Source organism: Myotis myotis, unplaced genomic scaffold, assembly GCF_014108235.1.
Source record: "Myotis myotis isolate mMyoMyo1 unplaced genomic scaffold, mMyoMyo1.p scaffold_m19_p_3, whole genome shotgun sequence".
Taxonomy (NCBI): Eukaryota; Metazoa; Chordata; class Mammalia; order Chiroptera; family Vespertilionidae; genus Myotis; species Myotis myotis.
Window position 1 is genome coordinate 184184527 of NW_023416335.1, and position 21064 is coordinate 184205590.

A 21064-nucleotide genomic window follows, 5' to 3' on the forward strand; every position below is an offset into this window, starting at 1 on the left:
GCCGATTACTGCTAATTGCACTGGGAAAAAGAATCAATTTATGCAATCATTACTATTACAATATAGGATGCATTTGCCCCACAAGTTCCCATAAATTTGCATGGCTTTGACACAGAAAGCTTGCATGCCTACAGTGTCCTCTATGCATTTTTTTCTAGCTTTTATTTTTTATACTAAAATGGTAATAGTATTTTTGAATGCTAGGTTTTTCACTGTTATGATATGATAAACATTTACTTTTGTCACTATATATTTTTTTCTGATACATTATTTTTTAAAGGCTGCTTAGTATTGTATTATATCTTGAGCTTTAATTTGTTTCCTCCTCTTATTAAGCATTTACAAATAATGCTAGTGTGAGCATTCTTGCACACTGATCTTTGTTTGACTCTATTTCTATAGTATAAATTCCTGGCAATAAAATTCTTTGCTAAGGATCACTCTCTAGACTAAAGCAAATATTCACACCAGCTCTTATTTTGAGATGAACTGAATTATTAACAACAAAAACAACAGCAACCAACCTAGAGCTCATATATAGGATAAGTACTCTCATTACCATCATTCCAAACATAAGAAGAAGTTAAATAACATTCTCATTACATAACAAGTGAATAGGTTGAACCCAAGCTGTCTGATTCCAGAGCTAGTGTTCTGCTTAAGTAGATAATTTTGGTATAGACCATACTGTGTATAAAAGTTTAGAGATAACTTACTGAAGATGGTAATGTACAAATGACCCAACAATTCAATTCTAAGCATTTATATCAAACGACAGGTACTGATTGTTTATAACAGCACTCTTTGCAATGGCCCCAAACTGGAAATTATCTAAATGCTCATCAAAAATAGAATTGATAAATAAATTGTGGTGTAATCGCTCAATGGAATACTATACAGTATGGGAACAAACAATGCCTAACTGAAAGAATAAATCTTAGAAACAATTTGAGTAAAATAAACCAGTCACAAAAATACAAACTGTATGAGATCATAGAAAGCACAAAACCAAAAGACAACAAAGATATGCTGTTAGAAGCCAGACCATTGAATACCCTTGGGTGGGTGGGGGGAGAGATTGAATGTTAGCAGGAGGCAAGCTTTTGGGGTGCTTTGATGTTCTGATCTGTGACCTGGGTGCTTGTTAGCTAGATGTTTAGCTTGTGAAAATTTATTGACCTATGACATTTGTAATTGTGTATATTTTTAATACATTAAGAAAAACCAGAGATAATTGAATAATACATTCTTTACTTAAATATTGATACAGAAGAATTAAGGGTATTGCTTAGAAAAATTTGTTTCCAAAGACAAATTAAAAATAGTATTAATGTTAATTCTAAATGAATATTTTAGAAATATGCTCTATTACTGAATACATTTTAAAGTGAGATATAATGTTTATACTGCTAATGATATTACTATACCTTTTTACTTCTTTTTTTTTTATATATAGTTAAGCAAGCAGGCCAGATGTCATTTGAAGGCTTTTCAAGATTCCTGTGCTCATCTGAATGCCTACTATTTAGTAAAGAATTTAATAATGTTTATCAAGATATGCACCATCCATTAAGTGATTACTTTATCTCAAGTTCACATAATACATACTTGATATCTAACCAATTATTGGGGCCAAGTGACATTTGGGGATATGAAAGGTATTTATTTAGATCTTTAAATTTATTACCTTTTAAAACCCCTGGAAGTTCCCACTGGTGTCTGCCTCCATTGGTAGGAATTCCCAGTAAAAGCAGGCTGTGCATATTAGGCAATCACATAGGGAAGAGCCATTTTGATTTGCACATATCTTGGAGATCCAGCCTTTCAGTGACTATGTAATCTTTCACTTTCCTCCTAATTCTGTGTGCTGACCTCCTTTTCCCAGTTAAATGGTTTTTCCAATTTAAAATCTAAGCAAATACATAACTTTACAAACTCAGAAGTGTATCCACTTAGAATTCTGTAAGAATAGCCCAACTCATAGCCATACACTCATTATAGAAATTTCTATTCATACTTTATTTTAATTAAAATATATAAATTTTAAACAGGTTGATTTAGAAATATAGTTACTTTTGAATTCTAAGAATATGTTCCACCCAACTGAATATTTAAATTTAATTGTATTTCCTCCTCTATTTCTCTACCCACTTGTGGAAGATATCATTTTAGATCATTTTAGAAGACAATTCTTTTAAAATTTCTCTACTCATGAGAGGTGGTATAACGTAATGCTTATCTATTAATGTTTAAGTTTCTGGTACTGATCTTTCCTCACTTTTTCTCATTTGTTAATTATGTGACAAACATAAACTCCTTGTGTCTAATTGCCTCATCGTTAAAAGAGAAAAACTAATATAAACTGTCCTAATAGCATTAAATATTTTAATCCTTATAAAGTCCCTCAAACTTATTTAAGTGGAGCATTTCTATACAGAGACAGTAATTTTCATTATTCATTCCGCAAAAAGGGGTCAATGTGAAATAGTAGAAAATGGCTTCACCACTGAAGGAGATTTTCTCTTACATACTTTCTTGTACATTCCTCTGAGTAACTCAAATCACTTTTGCTGGGAAGCATATCATGGAGTCAATATATGTAGTTTGGTAAAGGTTGTTTGGATCCAAGGATGAAATCAGAACTTTCTAGAGAAGTATATAGCAAGAATCAATATTAGGTAGGTTGTCATTAATGAAAAGCTTTCTTCCACAACTGAATTTTTGGTAGTTTTTTTTGTCTTTTGTTTTCCCAATACTGTAGAGAGTTCAAGATTATGCTCTGCTAGCAATCCCAAGCAACTGATATCTGTGTTGATAAAAAGGGCAAGACAATATACTTTGACAATCAACTGAGAGGAGAGCAAAGCAAACATTCTTTCATGGCAATTACCAAACTTTACAGATATTGATTATTCTACAATTTAAAATCCAAATAAATAAATACACAAGCTGAGAAATAGATTCAGTTTGATTTCTGCACATATAGCCCATTTTAGAACTTGTACTTAAAATTAGGTAGCCACCTATTTGCCCATGGAACTACCAGTGGGTCAAACAAGATTTCCTTAGAAGAGGGTTCTCAGGACATCCCTCCAACACTGGGACAAGTGGACTAAGACACTCTGAGATTTTACATTACAGTGAATCTGTATATGCCTGAATAAAGCAGTGTGCACTTAAAAAGTAAGACAAAATGGTCTTAAAAAGCAAACCACCCCCAAACCTCAATAATTTGCTAAATAGTTTATGAACCATTTAGCTTTATATTGCTTTAGTGAAGCCTCCAATATAAATAAAATCTATTAATTCTCTTCCCCTTTAAGGCCCTACCTCCTCAGGTCACTTCCATCTTTTATCTATGTTATTCCTAAGGGAACATAAGTTCCTTTTTTTTTTTCTTTTGTTTCCCCCCTGAATTCAGCACCTCAACTTCTGTGTCATAATTGCTTTATCTTTTCTCAGTTACACTCCTACCTAAATACTGCTGGAGTCATCTCCCTGAAAAGTTGACTAAAATGATCACCAAAGAAATACTAGATCTAAAATGTCTTTTTTTGTGAGTGGTTTATTAGGTACTCTGCATTTCTGTTGAAAGAATCATTGATTCTACATCAAATACTTTGTGCTGGGACCACTCTCTTCTGCAGGTTTTTATATCTCAGGGAAATGTTTCTCAAATTTTTCACACTTTATGTCAGATAATTCTTTGTTTACCAGCATTTCTGGCCTCTACCCACTAGATGCCAGCCACAAACCTCTCCTCCATCCCCAGTTATGGTAACAAAAAATGTCTCCACACATTGTCAAATGTTGCCTACGAGGCAAAATTGTCTTGACTGAGAACCACTGGCCTGGACACAGTGGGCTAAATTAAAATTTGTTTTGGAAAAAAAAATGCTAACTTGGTTTTCTATGGGAAAAATATCTCCATGTATGACAGAGACCCCTTTTTTAAACCTTCTCACTGATACATGAGTATCACATCTACAATTCTAATGTTTCAAATCAGCTTCTTTTCATTCATTTGTCTGTCTTCCAAGACTGTGTTTAGAGGATTACTTTTGTTTGCCTTCCATTTTCTTCTTACATACCTATAGCTCTCAGTTTTTTCTACTATAAACACAGTAAATATTTACTTATTTATTTAATGTATTTTTATTGATTTCAGAGAGGAAGGGAGAAAGAGAGAGAGATAGAAACATCAATGATGAGAGAGAATCATTGATTGGCTGCCTCCTGCATGCCCCTCACTGGGGATGAGCCCACAACCCGGGCATGTGCCCTTAACCAGAATCAAACCTGGGATGTTTAAGTCTGCAGGCCAACGCTCTATCCACTGAGCCAAACAAGCTAGGGTGACAATAAATACTTATTGATAGTGAACTATATATCAAATGTTTTGTATGAGACGTATTGAACTTAAAACATAAGTAACAGGTAGAAATTGCAGGAGTCAGAGTCAATAGCCCTACCCATCGCACCCTCTTGGCGGCGCTGGAGCTGTGGTTGGCCCATAGTAGCTCCATGTTAGGCCATGCTCACAGAAAAGAAGAAGGAAAGTGTGTTCAGTTCAACACAACTTACCTTTGTTATGGATTCATTTACAAATTTATTGCGAAATTGCAAGTAGTCTTTGGAATACTTTAACATTTTTAATGATCCAGGAATGACAATTTATTTTGTTTACATTTTGCTAGTGCCCTTGTGAAAGGATGCCGGTGTCTGGAAATTGATTGCTGGGATGGATCACAAAATGAACCTGTTGTGTACCATGGTTATACACTCACCAGCAAACTCTTGTTTAAAACTGTTATTCAAGCCATACACAAATATGCATTCATAGTACGTGCGTATCTTTATTAAATTATATTTAAACACAATATAATTTACATGTTTCCGTATCCTATGATCCTTGGCGTTGGTTTGGATTAGTGATATTTCAAATTATGGGTTATGATCCATTAGTAGGCAGTGAAGTTCATGCAGTATATAGTTAATGATAGATTTATCAAAGTTAATCTCAAGTAGTAAGGTACATGTTTCATGGAACTTTTTGTTTAATTATATAATAATGTGTGTTTATGTCCTTGTAAATATATTTCTTAATGTATGAAAAAAGTTTGAGAAATATTTTTTCTATATAATAGTAGTTCTATATACTAATAAATATTTTATCAATATTCAGCTATTTTACTTTCTAGATACAAAAATAAAACATGTCTAAAATGTATTATCTCAATTGTTGACTTTTTAAAATGACTATAGTGGCAACTATTTTTTAAAATGTCTTTTTATTGATTTTAAACTGAGAAGAAGGGAGAGAGAGAGAGAAAGAGAGAGAGAGAGAGAGAGAGAAACATCAATGAGAGAGAAACATCGATTGGATGCCTCCAGCATGTGCCATACTGGGGAATGAGCCTGCAACCCAGGAATGCACTGACCAGGAATCAAATTGGTGACCTCCTGGTGCATGGGTCTACGCTCAACCACTGAGGCACAATGGCCAGGCAAGTGGCAACTATTTCAACAGCAAAAATGTTTAGAAGGTTATTTTGGATTTTAAAATTACTATTCAATGGTTAAAGCTACAGATTCAAAGACCCAGTTCTTTCTAGAGCTTCTAAAGTAACTTACAAATCCTATTCTATAAACTGGGTAGGTTTTAACAATCACTCAGTTTTGAATACTTGGTCCCATTTACAAACTTGGCTAATTAAGCACCTTTACATATTTTAAATTATTTCTGTTAATGTAGTATATTTGATTTCTTTCTTAAGTACATCAATTGTAAAATTGAAGAGATTTAATCTAATCTTACTGAATACTTAATGTATATCTAATAAATTAATGCATATCTATTAAACATAAAGTTGATAAACTTCAAGTTCTCCTAAATAGATCAGTGTATTACCTATAAAAATAAACATAACCTGCCCTGGCTGGTTTGGCTCAGTGGATAGAGCGTTGGCCTGTGGACTGTAGGGTCCTGAGTTTGATTCCAGTCAGGAGCACATGCCCGGATTGCAGGCTCGATCCCCAGTAGGGAGCATGTAGGAGGCAGCCAATCAATGATTCTTTCTCATCATTGATGTTTCTCTCTCTCTCCCTCTCCCTTCCTCTCTGAAATTAATAAAAATAAATAAAAAGTATTTAAAAATAAAAAATAAACACAACTTAAATTTAAATAAATTGCTGTATCATTTATTAGAAATATACAGTGGGGCCTTGACTTACGAGTTTAATTCTTTCCGAGACAGAGCTCGTTAAGGAGCTCATTAATTCAAATTACTCTGTCAACTCAATGCAAAATATCGGCGAGAGACAGCTGGTATCTCAAAAAACTAGTTAGTCGGGACACTCGTAAGTCAAGGCCCCAATGTAGTATAAAATAAGTAAATATTCACAAAATATAAAATATGAAAAATTTCTTAATTTAAAACGTTGATGAATGGCATTGATCTTCTTAAATATACCATTTCTAATAATTTTAAATTTTTATCTTTATCCTAACTTCCTGCTTGAACTCCACACCAACACAGAAAACTACACACACATTCTACTTGAATATTTAAGAGGCATATTTAACATAAGGCATTTAGATTGGAGCTCCAGATAGTCCTCTTTCTGCCAGTCCCACTCATTGAATGGTAACTCCTATGTATTTAGGCCTAAAATAAATCATTGTTGTCAACTTTAACTCTCTCCTCCTTCTCTCCAACCTCTCAGTAAGTATTTTAGCAAGTCCCATTGGCTCTACTTTCTTTAATCCCTTCTTCCCATTCTCATTGTCACTGTCCTGGTCAACCACCATCCCCTCTCACATGGATTATTGCGATGACTTCATAACCAATGTTTCTGCTTTTCTTCTTCCTTCCCTATAGTTTCATCTCAATGTATCAGCCAGAGTGAGTTTTTGGTAAGTCAGATCATGTCATTCCCCTTCTCAAAACTTTCAATCCCACTCAGAATAAAAGCTACAACCCATACTGGGACTCCCCAAACCCTACACCCCCTGTTTTCTGTTACCTCTCTTATCCTTTGGCCTTTCTCCCTTGTTTGCTTGTCTATTCTGTCCTTCTTACTCTTTTTCAGACACAACTCAAAGCTTTTGAACTGGCCATATTAACCCTTAACCTGAAATACTTTTTCCAAATATTTGTATAGCAAACTCTCTCACTTAATCCAGGATGGGTAACCAAAGAAAGAAAAGAAAATAAAGACAATCTTAAAATTCAAAGGTCTTGCATGGATGGAAATCCCTACCGCTTCTAAGGTTCCAAAGAGAAGGAGACAAAATGAAAAAAAAGGTTTGAGCAGCAAGACTCAATGAACTTTCTCAATTGAACAGCATGACTCAATTTTGTGGCAATGATGAGGTTGAAGGTTGAATTTTCTACCATTAATTTGGGAGAGATAGCAATGAAATAAAGTAGATTTGGTAACTTGATTGAGGACGTAATTTTGGGCATAGATACTGGCATATGTAACTTATTAGAAGCAAATACATAAGAAAAATAAGTTTTAAAATTAATTATATTTTCAAAACCAAAACAAAACATGTGTGTGACTCAGGTGAGCATTAGAACAACCCTGGGTCAGGAAGTGAGCTACAAGGAAAGCAAACTCCGCAATACTTACTTTAGACTTGGCCAAGAAGGATAAAAGTCAAGAAGACTTTCCAGAGGTTGGAGCCAAGGATCACCACAGAAGCCAATAAATAAATAAATAAATAAATAAATAAATAAAATAAAATAAAAAATAAAAAGAAAGAGCTCTCCCCATCTACTAGCTAGGCTATCACTTTGCCTAGTTTCAAAATCACTTTTTATTTTTGGAAAACTTTTTTTACATGTTCTCTCAATATTAGACAGAGTCTATATATATGTATGTATATGGTCATGTATACTCGTAAGAATGTATACTAGTATTGTAGTAGGCTGAATATGGGTCCCTGGAGAAATTAGGTTCTCATTTTTGGAACTTCTAAATGCTACTCTATTTACAAAAAGGAGTATTTACTAATGTGATAAAGCTAAAGAATTTGAATGAGAGGATTTCTTTAATCCTGGATTATCTGTTTGGGCCCTAAATGCCATCATATGTATCCTTAATGAGGGAGACTGAGGAAGATTTCAAGCACACAGGGGAGGAGGCAATGTGAAGACACGGGGGAGGAGGGACAGAGATTGGAGTGATATGGCCACAAGCCAAGGAATGTTGGCAACACCTGAAGCTAAAAGAGACAAAGAACAGATTTGCCCTAGAGCCTGTTGATACTTTGAAATAATTTTTTAGCCAGTGAAACTGATTTTAAACTTTTGGCCTCCAGAATTGTGAGAGAATAAATTTCTGTTGTTTCAAGCAACCAAGTTTGTAGTAGTCTGTTACAGCAGCCACAAGAAAGTAAGATTCTAATCCATTAGAAAGGTATAATATATCTCCTACTTAAGTGTCTGGGATAATGCAGCAGACCCTGTAATTCCCTGGTTTGCTTATAAAGTTGGTAAATTTGTGTCCTGATGATCATATATGGAGACAAAATAATTTTGAATAAGACCCAAAAATGAGTGATGCTCTCTATTTTGTAGGAAATTTCAAATTTACAGTGGTGAGAAAGGGCAGAAACTGTCTTTGTAGAGTCACCCTTCTTTAATATATCTCCTATATTATTAAAAAACAGAAATATCTTTATCATTGTTTTAAATGATAAACCAATAAGTTTTGATTTTAGAATTTAAAATAGAAAAAATAGAAAATTAACCTTTTTCTTAACTTATCAGTGTTAAAAGTCCCCCCCCCCCCTCACATTTAAACACATATAAGTAAGCACATACATATGTGCTTTGAAAAGTAAAAGTGTAGCCTCATATTCTCTGGCAACTGCTTTTCTTCATGAGACTATAGACACATTTCTACAGCAGTGTATATAGCTGCACCTCCTCCTCCTCTTTTTTTTTTTTTTTTTGCACCTCCTTCTTAACTGATGAATATTATTCCTTTAAGTGGATATGCCATTATTGATTTAAATAAGTACCCGTTGTTGGATGTTTCAGTTGTTTCCTATACTTTTAGTGCAAATAGTAACCACTTTTCTTTTCCTATAGATTTAATGTTCTCTGTCTGTCAAACTTAAAAGTGCTTTCAGTTTAAAAAATAATTATTTTGCAAAGGTACTGTACATTAGAAGTAAGTGTTAAAATAGAGTAAGTGCTTCTTTTAATTGTAATAAATTATTAAGGAGTTCTGAGAAATAACTGTAGTAATGGTTAATTTTTTAGACATCTGACTACCCAGTGGTGCTCTCTTTAGAAAATCACTGCTCTCCTCCCCAACAAGAAGTGATAGCAGACATTTTGCAGTCTATTTTGGGAGATTCCTTGCTGTCTGATATACTTGATGATTTTCTAGACAAACTACCTTCACCAGAGGTAACATTTTATCTGAGAAGCCCAGGTTAAGACCAAAAGAAAAACTGTGTCACTGTGCTATTGGTTTATGAAACTGGGTTAGGGATGGTTGAAAATGCTTACATTTGATTATTTGTAGAGGTGTATCTTTGCAATGCATTGCTTAGAAATGTTTCTATGAACATTTAGGTGAATATATTGTGTATGTTAAGAATTGTGTACAAATTGAAATGTCTATGTATTTATCCTCAGAACCTCAGCCCAATATCTCAACACCTGGGTGGCAGGTTCCTTATTTTAATCTGCTCAATGTAACTGTCTCCATGGGTCCCTTTCCATATTCAGTTGAGCATATGCCAGTATTTGGTTTAAAAAAGGTACCCCCCACCCTACCCTCAAAACTTCAGTTTGATTTCCAGCTACCTCTGTATTTTATTATTCTTGGTCTTCACCAAAATTTTCACTTTCTCATCTCCTCACAATCTACCTAATCAGGCTTCCTCTTCCAACTGCACCATAATAAATATTTCATTTTGATCATCAAATACTTTCCTGCTGATAAATTCTAATGGCCCTACTTCAGTCTTTATCTGTCTTATTCCCTTGACAGCGTTAAACACTGGGGATGCCTCCTTCCTTTCCTTCCTCAAGCACTTTCTGTGTTAACTCCACGTTTTTGAGGCGTTCTTCATTATTCTCTGGCCCGTCCTTCTTGGTTTCCTCTGCTGGCCCCAATTTTTACCAGATGATAAATAATTTTTTTTTTGCATGATAGTATTGTTTAACAACAAAGAGTTTAATTTTGGTGCAGAACAGTATTTTTGTAATATTTGAATATGTCCCTTTATATTTTTTACTCATTTTATTCAATTGAGTGAAAAATTTAAAGATGAAGGTGTTTGAACAGTAGTGACAAGAGCACAGGATTCATGAAAGAATTGAGACAGACAAAATAAACTGAACATATGGAAAAACTTTCACCTCATAATAATGCCCACAGGCTAAATTTGTCCAATTGTGATAGAAAATAAACATTAAATAACTTGTGCAAAGTGCTGGAAACACCATGAAATATTTAGTCTAAGAATCTATACTAATAAAAGAGTAATATGCTAATTAGACCAGGAGACTGGCCAGGGAGGGCAGTTGGGGGCGAGCAGGCTGGCAGGCAGGTGAGTGGTTAGGAGCCAGCGGTCCCAGATTGCGAGAGGGATGTCCGACTGCTGGTTTAGGCCCGGTCTCACAGCGGTCCCAGATTGGAGAGGGTGCAGGCCAGGCTGAGGGACGCCCCCCTCCCACCGTGCATAAATTTTGTGCAGTGGGCCACTAGTCATAATTCAGTAAATTATAATAATTTTAGCTTTCTAGGAATAGAATCCCTTCTCCTGTTATTTATAAATCTATTTTTAGCATTGGGATATATAGTCTTCATTAAAGTTTTTGCTTCCATAGTAAAGTAAGGAAATGCTTTCCAAAGAGAAAATAAGGAATTAGAGATAAAGTCATTTTCTCATACCGCACTCAGTATTCAATGTACCAAAAAAAAAAAAAAAAAAAAATGCCTGGAGACTTGTTAAAGAGGCACATTCCAGTCTCACAACTCAGGATTCTGATTCTCTAATTTTGAAGTCATAAATGAACCTGCAACAAGTCCCAATCATAACAGGCTTATTTTTTGGTGAATTTTGGTCAATACTATAATATTACTGGTGTCTATTAGGGTACCTATAGCAGTATGGAAAAGATGGAGCTCTTCCATGTGTTACTACTGTGAGCTAATTGAAAATACGATGAAAGACTTTCTAATAACTGTTACAAATGCAAACTTACCTGTAAATGTGTAATTGCATCTGTCTTTCAAATTGTCTCTGCAGGCATTAAAATTCAAAATATTAGTTAGAAACAAGAAAATAGGAACTTTATTAGAAACCCATTCAAGGAAAGGTTTGGATAAGCATGGTAAAGTAGAGGAATATGAAGAATATGAAGATATAGATCAAGAAGAGGAAGCAGACAAAGCCAAAAGTTCAAGACTAACAATTAATTTAACAGACAGTTCAGAAAAGGAAACAGAGTCAAAGACTTCAGCTGGATTACCGTTTTTCAGGAAAAAGAAGGTGAGATCATGATTTGAGAAAATCTTACAAGTGATTGAAAAGTTGTCTTATTTTCTTATTGGTAGAGAATTAAAATTTTTTTTGGAGAGAAATATTTTTCTCCTTATAAAAACTTTAGTTTATTATTCAATTTTTTTTGGGAGGCGAAGAAATTAGGAGTAGAGAATAATTTTTAAAAGTTATCTCTTTTCCTGTTTGTTTTAATCTCTTCCTCTAGTGACAAATATGTGGTCTTATGTGCTAGGCATTGTGCAGTGTACAAAAGATACAAACAATATAATGTCTGCCTTCAAGGAGATCAGACTGTCAGAGAAAAGAAAAACACTGTTTGTAAAATATTCTATATAATAAAAGCCTAATATGCAAATCAACTGAATGGTGGAGCAACCAGTGGAACGACCAGTCGCTATGATCTGCACTGACCACCAAGGGGCAGATGCTCAATGCAGGAGCTGCCCCAAGCCCGCAGGCCCCAGGCCAGCCAAGGCGGGTGCTTGTTGGGGGTTCGGGGGGAGGGCTGATTACCCTGCCAGTCACCCTGGTGAGCAGGTGGCGATGGGGGGCGGGGGCAGGGCCGGCCAGTAAGTGGCCAGCACCAGGCCAGCCAATGCGGGTGCCAGCAGGGCCCCTGATTGCCCCACCAGTTGCCCCACAGATGGGCCCTTATTGCTGGCCAGGCCTAGGGACCCTACCTGGGTATGAATTTCATGCACTGGGCCTCTAGTAGTATTATAAGTATACAAATTAACATGACATAAGAAGGCATATCAGCTTGCAAGTGACAGAAACAAATTTGTCTGTTTTAAGTAAAAGTTATTAATTTTTGGTGCGATTAATTAATTGCCCTACATAAATGAAAAGTTTAAGGAAAGGGATGCTACTTTCAGGAATGATTTGGTATCATTTCTCCAGCAAAGTAAACAGAACTTTGTTTGTTTCTCCAACTTTAGACTCACTTTCCCTATATTGGTGCAAGACTGTATATACTTTCAGGTTCCAATCCAGTGGAAGGTCCATCTCTCAGATGTTCAAACAAATTCTTTTTGTACATTGGCTCTGACCCAGTTATTTGCACATCCTTGAGCCAATTAGAGTTGCTACAGGAAGACAAAGCTTTGATTAGTCAGGCCCAGTTCATATTATCGATTCTTAATCACATAGATTGAGCATGAGCACAAAATGTTTTCCCTAAACAAAACTTGGGAAGAGGCTAATAGAAATTCAGTGCATATAGATGCAGGGCTGTAAAAGAACCATGTACACTCTACAATAGAAGTTACTCCAAAATGTTATAGCATCCTGGAAATATGACTTACTCAGGACTAAAATTCCTAAATTTGCAAATTCATGACAGCAAACTGAAGTCTTTGGGAAAAAGAAAATAACAGTAATTGCCATTTTTAATACTTGTTACATTAATTGGGATTTTTAGGTTTGAGCTATTTCATCTTAACGTTAAGTACAGTCATAGAGTATAATCACATTGACCCAATTCAAGTAGTTTTTGAGGAGATAATCTTATGAAAAGACCCAAATTGTTGATTTGAATGCATATTTTCTTTGTTGGAAAAAATTCAAATTATTAGTGCAAAAATGTGAAATTACTGCTTTATTTTTACACCTTAAAGGTAAAAGTGGCTTTGGCCCTATCTGATCTTGTCATTTATACTAAAGCTGAGAAGTTCAGAAGCTTTAGCTATTCAAGAGAGTATCAACAATTCTTTGAAAGTAATTCTATTGACGAGTCAACAGCTCGAAAACTTTCCAAGTTAAAAGGTAAATTCCTATGGTTCCAACAGATGAAATGTTTAAATGTTATAGTCACTGCTAAGGTGTCAAGCTAGGTCAATGGAATTTCTAAAAATTACATTCTCATAAAATTTCAACATATTTAGTGTATTTTAAAAAGGTTGTATGCCTTAAGTACATTGTTTTATTTTACAGAACTCAACCAATAATCAACTTCTTTAAATCATGAAATTTTGATTGAGACTGTCTAGTGTGGACACTTTGGTGGCTGGGGCTGTGGTGAGTGGTTTACATGGGAGGGCAGGGAGTGACAAGTCTGCACAGAAAGGCGGAGCCAAATTACAAGTCACATGAACTTTGTCCTGAAATCAAAGGGGAGCAAGAGAAGATTGAAATCTCAGGAATTACATGATTTCTGGTGTGTTTTTGAAAGAGGCCTCTGATAGTCACATAAGGGTGAGACTGTCTACAGGGATGAGATGATGAAGGCCTCAGTGAGAGTGGAGCCAGGGTGAACTCTTTGGACTCAGTAGGATCTAAGAGGTAGAGTTAAGTAGACCTGGAGGCTGTATGTCTGAGGTGAAGGAGAGGGAGGAAATCGCACCCAGGCCAGACTAGCAGCTGCTGTGCTGAGCGAGCATTGCCACAGCACACCTGTAGAGGGACAATTGTCTCTGTATCTCCTTTTACCTGTGTTCTGATTCTAAATCTGAGGTGGGTTATTCTGTTTGGTAGAGCCCAGATGCAACAAAGCCTGGGAAACACAATGGGAAGCAGACCCTGCCATCTTCTCAGGCTTATATGGTAGGGGATATCCTCAATTTAAAAAGGAATGGGTCGCCAAATCAATAGTCAGGTGACTCTCCAAGTGTTTCTAAGAAATTGCAACCTATCATCTTGTGTAAAAATCAGCACCTGCAACTGACTTGAGAAAGGCTGTTGGCAGTTTGGAAATGTGGATTTTGATATATTTGTTGGTTAACCTCATTGGGCTGGCCACTGGTACTATGTGTTTGGAGGTATATTTTAGCTCATCTCCTTAAACTTCCTATTAGAAAGACCCTGAATATTTTAGACCTTGGATGTTTTTGTTTTTAAATTGAATATAGTGACCAAAATCACTTCAATAGACATGGACCAAAGTTAAAATAATGTAATTTAATATAATGTGAGTATATTTATGCAGTGAGAATATTTTATTTATAAATTATAATTGTGTGTGTGTTGGGTTGTGATACAAATATATTTTTCACTGTAAAGTCTCCTCAATAGAGTTTGAATTTGAATGATCTACTTTATTATTCCCTGTCCTTTCAAAAAATTGAATGTTCTCTGTTGTTCATGGGGACAGGACCTTTAGGTACAGCAAAAGTAGTAATAATTCTCTCACTCTCATTATATTAAACACTTGCTCAAATACTGAAAAGGGACTGGGTAATTCTGAGTAGAGTTATAAAGTGTAGGATCACCATTTCTTTGGATAGAGTATAGAGTATTTTTCTTGAACCCAAAGTCAATAGTAAATAATTAGTGATATAGGCAAAGGTCTACTGCAAGGAAGTTCATCATTATTAAAAACATAATAAACATTAAGTTTATAATAAGGAAAAATAAGAAACAGAAATGTTCATAAATATATTTTTTTAGTCATCTACATATATAAAAGCCTAAGTGACCATTGCAACTGAAACAGCCAAACGGATGGACCAAACAGGCTGCATGGGGCAACCAGTCTAGCAGGGGTGTTAGTGAGGCACAACCAAATGACTGGGCAACGGGCTGCATGGGCAACCAGGCCGACAGGGGGTTAGTGAGGGCTGACCAAACGACTGAGCAGCAGGTTGCATGGGGTGACCAGGATGGCAGGGGGGCCATTGGGGATGAGCAGGCTGGTAGAGGGGGGCAGTGAGGAGTGACCAGGCTGGCAGGGGGGCAGTGAGGGGTGACAAAATGTCTGAGCAGCAGGCTGCGTGGGGTGACCAGGCTGACAGAGGGGGGCATTTTGTGGTGACCAGGCTGGCAGGGGGGGGGTCAGTTGGGGGTGACCAGGAAGCAGGGGAGGCAGTTAGGAGCGATAAGGCAGGCAGGCAAGGGAGCAGTTAGGAGCCAGTGGTCCCGGATTGTGAGAGGGATGTCTGGCTGCTGGGGATCAGGCCTAAATTGGCAGTCGGACATCACCCAAGGGGTCCCAGATTGGAGAGGGTGCAGGCTGGGCAGAGGGGACACCACAAAGCTCCATGCACAAATTTTGTGCACCTGGCCTCTAGTTAAAAATAATGTGGTAGGTGAATATTATTGAAGTGGAACGATTTTCATGTTATTTTAGTAAATAAAAATAAGTTCATAAAAGGCAATAAATAATATGATTCAATTAAAATTAAATATGTACATGTGGCAAAAGAATAGAAATATTTATACCAACATGTTATCAGTGGTTATTATTTTAGTGAAAAGATTATATGTGGTTTTATTTCTTATTTTTAAAATTTGATTTTTTCATTTATCTGATATGAAGATGTATTTGGAATAACAGCATATTTTTATTTCTAATGGTTAATCTCAGATATAACAAAAGCATATTATGTTAAGAGTCCTTAGCGATTATTCATGCTTATTGTTTTGTAGATGAGAAAAATTAAGGCCCAGAAGAACACATTTTACCTAAAGATAAACATCTGGCTTAGGACTGAATAAGGGATCATGATACTGGGATACACATGCATTTATACATGAGTAGCTTCAAAATACACTTTTATCTCAGAGAGTGTATAACTTCTAAAAAAGAGAGCTGATGAAGTTAAGTGTAATTAATGTTAACTTTAGTAACTAACTTTTTACTTGATAATGCTTCCTAAAGAATAATATTCAGGATGAGTATGGCAATGGTTCTGTTCTAGTTTGACTGGCAAATACAGTGGGCCATAGGCATTAATCATTTATCCCATAACTGGTCACCATATTAGCAAGACTAGGTGTCTCAGAGAAACATAAAATTTGTGTTAAAAAATTTGAAGGAATCTACACGAATAAAAGAGAAACATGGTAATTGGCGTACGACCGCTACCCTTTTCATTGGCTAATCAGCGAGATATGCAAATTAACTGTCAGCCAAGATGGCGGCCGGCAGCCAGGCAGCTTGAAACTAACATGAGGCTTGCTTGCCTCAGTGACGGAGGAAACCAACGTTCCCTGCCTGCCGCTGCAGGCCTCTGAGTCTGCAGTTTAAGAAACATTGTAACAAATACCACCGGGCTTCAGCCAGCAGATTCGCAACATTGTAAGCAAAGGCCAGAAACCTACTTTCAGGAGCGGAGGCCTAAGAGCTGGAGCCAAGCCTCAAGCTAAAGCTGGCCCAGAATAAAAAAAAAAAAAGGAAAAAGAGGAGCAGTTGGGAGTTCAGTCACCCCCCAGCCTGAAAACAGCCCTCAGCCCTCACCCAGACTGGACAGGAACCCCAGTGGGGACCCCCACCCTGATCCAGGACACCCTTCAGGGCAAACGAGCTGGCACCCACCCATGCACCAGGCCTCTACCCTATATAGTAAAAGGGTAATATGCCTCCCAGCACCGGGATCGGCGGAGCCACGAGGCCTCCCGGCACCGGGATCAGCATGACAGGGGGCAGCGCCCAAACACCCTGATCGGCCCTGCTCTGTGTGTGCGGCACCCCAACCCCCTCCACCCCCCCTTCCCCCGGCCCTGCTCTGTGTGTGACGGGGTAGAGCCATAACCTCCCCATCGGCCCTGCCCTGAGTGTGACAGTGGCGGCGCCCCAACCCCCTGATCGGCCCTGCTCTGTGTGTGACAGGGGACAGTGCCCCAACTCCCTTATCGGACCTACTCTGTGAGTGACAGGGGGGAGCTCCTCAACGCCCTGATGGGCCCTGCTCTGTGTGTGACAGGGGGTGGCACCGCAACCTCCCCATCGACCCTGCCTTGAGTGTGACAGGGGGTGGCGCCCCAACCCCCCCCAATCAGCCCTGCTCTGAGCCCGACCAGGGGCTGCACCTAGGGATTGGGCCTGCCCTCTGCCACCTGGGAGCAGGCCTAAGCTAGCAGGTTATCTCCTGAGGGGTCGCAGACTGTGAGAGGGCACAGGCCGGGCTGAGGGACCCCCCTTCCCCCCGAGTGCACAAATTTTTGTGCAACGGGCCTCCAGTGTCCAATATTAGAGCATGAAAATTAGTTTTGCATCTCAAGTGATTTAAATAGAGTATATGAAGATGAAGTGATTAAGAAGTACAAATTGATTATTATAGGCTAGTCATGAAGATGTAAAATACAGTATAAGAAATACAGCCAATAAAATTCTAATAACTATGATGTCAGGTAGCTATAAGATTTATTGGGATGATCACTTAGTAAGTTATATAATCTCCAATCATTGGAGTATATACTGAAACTAATATAATATAGTATGTCAACTAAAATTGAAAAATTAAAAAAAAAATGATTGCAATAAAAAATAGTGTCAAGAAATAAAAATAAAAATGTAAAGAATATATAAGTAGAAACAAAAAATATATTAAATCAAATAAACAGTGTGTGTGTGTGTATGTTAATGTGCACTACAAATATAAACCTTATCTCAGTAAGAAAAACAATTGAAATCATCAGAAACATTGGGAGGTAGCAAGTTCTTTTTCAGTGGAAGGATGCAAACAGAAATGGAATGAATTTGGGGAGAAGATGTAGTGGTGGCTAGGGTTGGCAGCTGAATTGGATAACTTTAAGGTCCCATTCAACCATGGGAATCTATTAAATATCCAACTGAGTTAATAATAGCATCATAGAGTTATATGACATATATGATTATGTTCTAGTGTGAAAACCAAAGTAAGGCAAAATCTGGAATGATACTACTTTTATTTTTTAAAAATAAATGCATTTTATTTTGGAATTTTATTTATCCTTATGTCAAAGTGAAATTAATTTAGATATAAAAAAATTCCCCCCCCCCCCCAAGAAGTCCCTCAAACATGTTATGGGACTTAACATTCATTTCTCAAGTGAATGATTAGTGTGCATAAAATTGTGTGATAAATTATTATTACCTTCTTAATAATGGTGAATTACACTGTCAAATATAAAGGCATAAATTTATTTTGATTTACATGAATAGCAAATATTTTTGTGAAGATAACACATATAGAAATTATTGAATTATTGTAGAATTATATAATATATATAAAGTAGTGAATTTAATTTATTTGAAAAAAATTCACAATGTTTTAATAATTTATTTTTTAGCCCATGATTTTATTCTTCACACCACGAAGTTCCTTACCAGAATATATCCCAAAGCACTAAGAGCAGACTCTTCTAATTTTAATCCTCAAGAATTTTGGAATATAGGTTGTCAAATGGGTATGTTATAAAGGATATTGAGTTTTTTGCAAAGATAAGGTAAAATGAATTTTATAAATTAATAAAAGATTCTTGGAAAGAGCTTCTTTTGAAGATTTTGTTTTGGCCCTGGGTGTTTTGCATTCAAGCAATAATGATGAATCATTGGTTTCAAGAGTTGAAGTTATTCCTAAACATGTTGGAGAGGGTAAGTCTAGGTGAAAGTTGGGGGCATGGAATAAATTAATGAAGAGTTAGCAAGGGAAGTGTAGGAAGGGAAAAAGAAAACCAAAATTGCTGTAAGAGGAGAGTGAAGATCAAGTCTTTTGCTTGAAAGATTTGCTAAGGGCCTCTTCAAATTAAGTAACCTCTACCTTTTACACATTACACTAACTGTTGCATTCATAGTTGAAAAGTGAATGAGATTGCATAGCTTTGTTATTTTTCCTTACTAGACTCTCCCTGTTCCAAATTGGTCAGCTGGTATAGCACTGGCACTAATAGTGCCAAGTTTTAACCCTTTTGCTACTGGACTGTGGCAAGGCCTATAGGTTTGAAGAGATGGGGAGAGAAGGGTCAGGATGGTGGGGGTGGGGTTTTGGGAATGGTGGAAGGTGATAATGCATATAGTGGCTATTTACCAGCTTATATGGATGTATTCCTATATTTTAACAACACTACTGCTCTGTCTCTTTTTCATTTTATCCAAAGAGATAGCTGTATCTCTTTGGACCTGAAAGTTTATGATAGAGCTGGTATCTTTCCTTCCTGCATTTAATGTACTGATTTTCTTTTTTTTCTTTTTTAACTATATTTTTTATTGATTTCAGAGAGGAAGGAAGAGGGAGAGAGAGAGATAGAAACATCAATGACAATAATCATAGATTGGTTGCCTCCTGCACACCCCCTACTGGGGATTGAGCCAGCAACCTGGGCATGTGCCCTTGACCAGAATTAAACCCTGGCTCCTTCAATCCACAGGTCGACTCTCTATCCACTGAGCCAAACCAGCTTGGGCAGTGTACTGATTTTCTTTATTCTCATATTCACTGGCTGTTATCTGACATGTACATGGTTGTTCTATAATATATATTGTGTGTCATTTTGATTCTTTGAATCAAAACTATAAAATAATTTACAGATTAAACTTCGAAAATCACCATGTTGATATAGACATGGCAAGAGAAAATGTTTATGAATCATGAGTTATTTGACTAATGAGGCTTGCTCTTAAAATGTTTGAAGATATATAATCCATGATTAGGTTTCCGTGATTCTATTAACTTGTTTTTTGTTGTTGTTTTTTTTTAGCTATTCTATTCCCTGACCATGTCAAAATACTTTTTTTCTCACAGTGGCCTTAAATTTCCAGACCCCTGGTCTGCCTATGGACCTTCAAAATGGGAAATTTTTGGATAATGGTCGCTCTGGATATATTTTGAAACCACGATTCCTAAGAGATACTGAAACAGAGTTTAATCCACAGAAAACACCAGAATACAGCAAGCCAGTTACACTTACAATAAAGGTAGGTGAACTTTTTCTTTTCCTTTTCTGGTTATTGTGTGTTAGATAGTATGCATTAATATTTTGAGTTCCATTGATTTCCTTTAATGCTTTTTAAGTTTCTGTTGATGTGTTCAGCTATTACAGGTGGCTGGTATTTTAGCATCCTTCCATATCCAAAAAATGTCTTTCTGTTGACTTTTTTGCATGAATGATGTGAATAGAAGAAATATTGAGGCTAAAACTTTCTTCTCTCTGAAGTTCATTTATATTATTCCATGGTCTTTAGGCATTTTATATTGTGATAGAGAAGTCTGAGTTCAGCCTACTTATTCCCTGTGGATATGCTGTCCCCCACCCGACCCCCTTAAGTTTAAGGACTTTTACTAGACAATGCTAGGAGTTATTTGCTTTTCATTAATCCCAGAATTAGACTTTTGCAGTTCAGAATCCCTCCCCTCTTATATTTCTGAATATTCCTGATTACTTAGAAACTAAAAGTATTAGTAGAACTTCTTTGAGTATCTTCTCTTCCTATTTACTAATTTGTGTCAACTTCATAATTTTTCCTGTTCCCTTGGCATTTGATTTTCCTCTCTATTTGATTTTATTCTTTACTGATTATAATGTTGATGTGAATTTTCACCTGCATTATTAGTTTCCCCCTAATTTTTATTTACCTCATATTGCTTACTTTATATTTCTCCCAGCTTCTACCTTATTATCCCGCCTCTCATCTTTTGTTTTGTTACATCCTGTGTAATTCTGGAGAGCATAAGCAGCCGTTTAAAATGTATTGTTCCCCGCAAAGTCTTTTCAAAAACGTTGTTATTCTTCTATAACTTAAGTGCTATTTTTTGTTTCCTTTTTAAAAATGTCACCAAATCTTAAAAAAATCCCAAGCTTCCTCTTGGCACTTAATTATAAACAATTCTATTT

At 36.5% G+C, this 21064-nt stretch overlaps 1 protein-coding gene across 1 annotated transcript in view; it reads left to right on the top strand.

The window, feature by feature from the left end:
• Positions 1-21064, top strand: part of PLCZ1 (phospholipase C zeta 1) — a 41997-nt gene that overhangs the window by 12312 nt on the left and 8621 nt on the right. Inside the window, exons 3-10 of the mRNA XM_036296816.1 lie at positions 1457-1658; positions 4698-4842; positions 9279-9428; positions 11282-11366; positions 11460-11529; positions 13149-13300; positions 18524-18640; positions 19975-20147. Coding sequence (XP_036152709.1) covers positions 1457-1658; positions 4698-4842; positions 9279-9428; positions 11282-11366; positions 11460-11529; positions 13149-13300; positions 18524-18640; positions 19975-20147 — 1094 coding nt within the window. The remainder of the gene's footprint in view (positions 1-1456; positions 1659-4697; positions 4843-9278; positions 9429-11281; positions 11367-11459; positions 11530-13148; positions 13301-18523; positions 18641-19974; positions 20148-21064) is intronic.